At 40.3% G+C, this 6756-nt stretch overlaps 1 protein-coding gene across 1 annotated transcript in view; it reads right to left on the bottom strand.

The window, feature by feature from the left end:
• Positions 1 to 1744: 1744 nt before the first annotated feature.
• PPTC7 (protein phosphatase targeting COQ7) overlaps positions 1745 to 6756 on the bottom strand; it is a 33264-nt gene continuing 28252 nt past the window's right edge. The window contains exon 6 of the mRNA XM_016203026.2: positions 1745 to 5538. Within this exon, the coding sequence (XP_016058512.2) occupies positions 5480 to 5538 (59 nt within the window). The 3' untranslated portion in view covers positions 1745 to 5479. The remainder of the gene's footprint in view (positions 5539 to 6756) is intronic.

Below are 6756 nucleotides of genomic sequence, written 5' to 3'. Positions count from 1 at the left end.
TCAGAGAGAAGAAAGGAGAGGGAGAGAGAGAGAAACACCAATGATGAGAGTCATTGGAGATTGAGCCCGCAACCTGGGCATGTGCCCTGACCGGGAATCGAACCCCGATCTCCTGGATCCTAGGTCGACGCTCAACCGCTGCACCACGCCCGGCCGGGCTCGTTGGAATTCTTAAACTCAACGCACGCTCCCACCAGAGCTGTAGCATTTTCTTTGCCAGTTTTAAAAGGCACCTGAACTTCCTTCAGCAGCCATTTGGAGCCATCAGTACTGCTTGTCAAGCTCTGTGACTAGTCGGGCATCTGTGCACCATGGCAAACATCTGAGTTCTGGTGCTTTGAGACAGTAGAAAGTTATGCAGCCTTTCCTCATGTAATGCCACGACCTTTTGCCCATTGCTTTTTATATTTTGTTAAGATTTTAAGGAAAATTAATCCCGGGGGGGGGAGGTCAAGAATAAAAATATAGCTACTCCCCCTCACTTTGGAGTCGTTTTATATAGTGTAAAATTTTGATAGCTTTAAATTATCCTGATTTTCAGATGTGATTTTCTGCAGTGTGATACAAAAAATAATTTAATGGAAGTAATGCCAAAAAATTATTTCTGTATTATCTGACATAGAGCACTTACCTCCACTGTCAAGACAGCCTGGGTCTGGAGTGGAGTGAGGTGGAGGACTTCTGTTCTTGGCCCCTTTAAGAATTAGCTTGTTACCTGCATAGACTAAAAAATCTGGCACAAAAGCATTGTTATGTAATATCTAATGATGCAAGCCTCTCCCTCCCCCAAACCTGTTTATAGTCAATTATAACCTGACAAACTAGACTTTTATAACATCTTACTGTTAAGTCTTTGTGAAACCATCAAATCCCAGGGAAATGTTATGTGGCAAAGTTGTACTTTAGATTTTGTGAGGGATAAACAAAGGGTGTGTGGATCAGTCAACTTTAGAACTGTGAACAGACTTCTAACTAAACCAGAATGAATCTGGCTCTTGCAGCTCAGTAATGAGTCAGAGCTACCCACAATTCCTAATAAAAACTCAGGTTCAGCCCGAAACACTCCTCGGTGAATGGAAATGGGCTTGCACCAGCTTTTTGTGGAAACTGGTGAAGCCCACATAACTTCAAGCTGTCTTTCACAGGAAGGCTAAAAATGTACGTATCTTACGCTTACACTGGCGACTGACAATTTCATGGATCCCTGACAAACGCAGCTGACCACAGAGAACACTCCTACGCGAGGAACTGTGGGTCGCCCTGCCGAGGAGGAGTTTCTGGTTCGCTCACGGAAATGGGCAGGGGGCTTAGGCTGTGGAGGCATCATCAGCAACGGCCTGGACGCAGCACTAGCCCGTAAAAGACTGTCACACTGTCCTTAACTTGGATTTTAGAATTTGGATACAGAATGCTAAATTTAAATGACACCAGATTCCTCTGCGCTTCACTCCACCCCATGTGGAAGATGCAGAAGCCTTCTCAGTTAGGAAACCATGTGTATTTTACATTCAGTTATCAGTCCACGCTGATGAATTTTTCAGGAAGCTAAACTGATGTAGTAAACCAGCTGGTGAAAAAGAGCTAAGGCAGGTGAGCTAGTAAAAGACAAAATAAAAAGCTACGAAGTACAGAGTCACCGCGAGACTAAGAGCCTTGGAAAGGAGGACTTGATGGAGACCAACAAACTCAATGTCAGGGGCTGGCGTCTTATCTGTTACTGTTCCAATTAAGAGAAGTACACAGATTAGTATAAATACTATATTTATTAAATATCTTTACAGTTTATTTAAATGTATTTACAGAACTATTCCTGCATAAGTTATATTTCAGACATCCAATTCAGGTCATTGCCTCTTGGGTAAGACACATAATGATAGTCTCAACAGAAAAGAGCGGCTCGTTAGCATACAGAAGTTCCAACCTGCTTCACTACTTAGCCATCTTCGCCACAAACTACCTGCTAACAGTTAAAAGTTTGACATGGACACTGTCAATTTTTAGTTGAGAAGTTCAATTTTACAAAGAATTTGATTTTTTATGAATAAAATCCAAATGTTTTTTGCTTCATATTTTCAGTTTTATAAGCAGATTTTGGTTTTTTGTTTTTGATATTATAAAATTTGTTAAATGCAAAAATGTGATCGTTTCCAGGGAAATTGGATGCTGTAGCTTCTACCAAAGATAGTTGGTATAAGGTGACAAGGAACCAAGAACTTATTCCCAAGTACAGACACTTATAGTTCTAGTCAATCCTGTTTACAATCTCCAAAATGCTCCCAACTGACTCAGTAAATTCCCACATTCCTGCCTTGTTACTCGACGTGGTAGGCTGGCGGTACTGAAGGTGGTACTGAAGGCTACTGTTCTGTCCAGAACAAATGCAGCTGACGGGAGGCACTCCCATCATGCAAAGCTTGAAATCTAGTTGCTAATCTAGACGCAGCCCGACCCCCAGACATGCACACCTGGAATGGATTCTTTTGTGACTTAGTACCCATCGACCATGTCAAGCCAGTACAGTAATTCAGGACAAATAACCTGTTTTTCTCCCTCATTTCTTCTTTCAGTTTTTAAAAGCCCATGGGCTCTACTGCATATCCGTTCGGTAAATTATTTTTGTGCGCAGGCAGCTTAAGTTCACAGGAAGAAATAAGGTTCTGATATGTTTAGAGTGCACATTTTAAAACAGAACAAAATAAAAATTTCAAGCATGTGATAAAAATATTGATTTTTTTATAATACAGTATTGCTTTATAAATATAGATGGAAAAGCTATAAACTTTACTGGTCTTTGGTGCATCCAGAGAGGGATAAACAATTTGCCATTTGTAAATTAGAAATCCAAATTCTCTTTTGTTATATAAAAATCCATTACATGAGGCAAGTGTGTGTGTTGTTATTGTTTTATACTGCTTGATTTTAAATACAATTAACACACACATCAAGTTCAGAATCACCAAGTGGTATATCCCAGTCATACCCCACAGGGACTTGGGTCCTGCGATCTGGAAAATTCCAGCATGGGTCCAACACAGCCTCTGACCACTGAGAGTGGGAGGAGAGTGACTTGATAAGCAGCACTCCAACTGACCACCGGCAGTCATAAAATTAAGTGCATAACACAAAAAGGACAGGGAAAAGAGAAAATATTTTATATCACTAAATTTACAGGCCAGGTCCAAAGTTAGTCCCACTGTGAAACTCAATTCTTGTCCCACTAATTTCAACGTCACTGGAACAAACATACTGTCGATTTCTAACAATTATTTCTCAAAAAAGATGAGTTGTTAAAAGAGTTGTGTTAAAACGCCACAATTTAGCTTTACAAAGATTGTGTTTGATGGGTTAAATGAGAGCAGAGAAAAGCTAGTGACTTAACCAGCACTGCTCTACCAGGAATCAAATGTAGGCATTGGAAAATTAATGCAAAATACATCCAGATCATAGGCTACATACCTCTGACCAGAAATAATTAAAAATCCAATAAAAGAACTAACGTCAGCCCAAGTATAAATGTATTCCTTCCAGCAATACCCTTCTGGATGCAACTTTCTTTACTTTTTAAACACAGAGACTGCAAATAGTTTGTGCAAAATAAATACCCCGCCACTTGCCACACTGGCTTCCGTGTTTTATCACAGCACAACAGGTTCTCATTATTTAAACAGTCTCCCTCCACCCCCCATCTCCTCTACCAAAAAATTGTTTCATCAAGTTAGGGTAGTTAAGGCATTCCGACATGTAATTAAAGGTGATTCAAAATAGATATCTAACATTATGCCAATTTAGGAATAGTAGATAAATTACTGAACGGCTTACAAATGAATAACTCATTCTTATTATAAATGAAATGCCTGTTACAAGCATGATGCATTGAAATATAGTAATGACATGTACATGGTACATGTTAAACAATTTTAAATAAAACAAAAGCTTGACAGTTACTCAAATATACAGTACAAATTCACAAAACAAAATCTTTTAAAACAAGTTGAGGTAACCTCAAACATAAATTTTAATGCAATAAACCAGGAAGTAAGTATCTCCTTTAGAGAAAGAGACTTTCTAGACTCTCCTCAGGTAGATTCTCATCAGGTTTCATTGCATTCTCATCTATACACCAATGTTACCTGACTTATATATAAAACATGGCTTTAATTTAAGGATTGCTAAGTATATATATTTTTCTACCACCAAGTTAATGAAGGAAAAAGACTGACCCAAAAATATATATCTTTACAGCAGTTGACTTGTACACAAACCTTAAAAATAAGTTTGAGCTTGCAGATAATGGGAAACTGAATGCGGGACAGTTTTATAAGGAAACTATACACTGCAAGATGGCTATTCGGAAACTGTAAACATTAAGCTTGATTCAGAAACCCCTAAATTTCTGTGTAGGGCAAATGCAAATGTCAGATCATCACTAGTTTTCCTCGTGGACTTTTGTGCTCCTTCCACGTGGACCCCCTGAATTTGGTGCATGCTCTACCGAAAGCAAGGCTACTAATAAAAGATCTGAGTGAGACTAGGGGTAGCATGACCATCAAAAGCCCCCAAATTCAAAAGTAACAGCTGTCCCATTCTAAACCCATTAGGCCTATGGGCCTAGAGCTCCCACACAGGGGCATATCAGACAGCTGGGAGGAATTTCAGCCATAACATTCAATTTCTTGGCTTTGAGGAGCTCTACCATTTGAGTAATATTTCCATTAAAAAATTTTGGTAAAGAGTCTCCCCTACCCCTCCTGCAGATCAGGCCACCAGCCTATAATTTGGACTAATCAATAAATTGCCAAAACTTTGATCACAGGATCACAATTAGCATCTTTTAAAAACCATGAAACGTTTGCATCTACAGAATTAAACTGAAATTTTCTTCCAATGTGTAAGAAAAAAGCTCCTGGATCAAGATTTCATAATCCAGAGCAATGTTTTAGAGCAGAATTATAAGCCCCTGAAAAATAGGAGTTTATAATGAAAACACAAAGCCACACCCAATCATCATAACAAAGACGATATAGTACACGTGTAACATTTCTTTTGATGGATAATGTATGTTTCTAGTAGATGTACCATAACATAGAATTTGTGTTAGGCTTTAAAAATCCCTTTTACACACTGTAATTCTGAATTCACTTTACCAACATTTCTCATTTTCTTCAATACTTCAAGCATTTTTGAAAAGTAACAGCCACTTTGGCTTTGAAAACCTCCATCCCACCATGGAAACGACAACGAGAAGCGAAGGTCAATCTCCAAATCGTGATTCTCTCCATAGCTGCTGGCAGACAGGAGCTAGTGTATGACAGTAGTGGTTCTCAACAAAGATCTCAACGGGGTCTCAAGAAGACAGGCTTACGTCACTGGCCATTGAGATCAGTGGCAAAGAAACGTGGTCCTGCCAGCAGGATCAGCACACACGGCTGGGGAGAACTTGGGGGGACAAAAGGACAGGCCGGAGTTGACACCAGGTGAGTCAGTCTGTATACTCAGCCACTATGGAGAGGAGGACGGTGATGTCATCCGGCTTTCCACCTAAAACGAAAATGAAAACGTATTCATGGATCTTAAAAAGAAGTCCATCAAAACTGTAAGCCTACATAAGCACTAGGGGACAAATGCTTGCCATGAACGTAGGTTTGGTTTGTCAATATATTCTAGCACAGAAAAGAAAAAAAAATTGTTAAAAAGAAATAAAAACACGAAGAAATTACAAGTAATTTAATTGAAGCTTTAAAAAAACCTTCCCTGCCCAACTGGTCGTGGCTCAGGGGTTGAGCATCGACCTAGCATCCAGGAGATCATGGTTCGATTCCTGATCAGGGCACATGCCCAGGTTGTGGGCTTGATCCCCAGTTGGGGGCATGCAGGAGGCAGCTGATCAATGACTCTCTCATCACTGGTGTTTCTACCTCTCTTTCTCCCTCTCTCTTCCTCTCAAATCAATAAAGATATATTTTTAAAAACAAACCAAAAAAAACCTTCCCTCCTCTTTAAAACAGTAGCTCTGTTAAAATGGCCACTACATCTTCTGTTTATAGCAATCACAGTAAATTCAAAATCTGGTTAAGATAAATTCTGCCTGATGAACAAAGTTACATGCTTCTACCCACAATTCTAATTTGGACAAACATACCCACTGTTTTGAAATTAGGAACAGTCTTGTATTCTAACCTGCCAAACAGCTATGGCATGTGCTCTTTTCTATTTTAATATTTCCTGGAAGGCTAAGAAATGCTTTACAAGTCACAATATGTCAGCAAGAAACTGACCAACTTGACTAGTTCTGATAAGCTACCACCAATGTGTCATCCCAGCTCTAAGACTGAGCTACTGGCCTGCTCCCAAAGTTCCATCTTACTCAGTAGATAGAAGGGCTCTTCAAGCAAGGACAGGTTAACATTACGTCCACTCTTCGAAACCTGCTGTGGCAATTTGGCAGGCAAGTACTGTCAACGAGTCCCACAAAGCCAGAGGAAGGGAGAAGTGAAATGTCAGACCCATGAAGGGCAGAATGTTAACTGCTGGGAATGTCCAGTCCTTCCAGGCGGAGCTCAGAGGCCTTTTGGGCTGAGGTCCAAGCAGTGCAGTGGCAGCAATAAAGGGCTTCGGGTTCCACCTGCCTCTGCAGCCTATGAAGCTCAGTTTTGAAGGGTGTCCTCTGTGGGGAAGACATGATGACATGCACTTGCTCTTGTCTTCCAGTGTTAAGGCCTGATGGCCTAGCTCAAAGCCACTGGCTCGCAGCTGGGA

Source organism: Miniopterus natalensis, chromosome 20 (genome assembly GCF_054644295.1).
Source record: "Miniopterus natalensis isolate mMinNat1 chromosome 20, mMinNat1.hap1, whole genome shotgun sequence".
NCBI classification, from domain to species: Eukaryota; Metazoa; Chordata; class Mammalia; order Chiroptera; family Miniopteridae; genus Miniopterus; species Miniopterus natalensis.
Note: the sequence above shows the minus strand (reverse complement) of the source record. Positions and strands in the feature narration are given on the sequence as shown.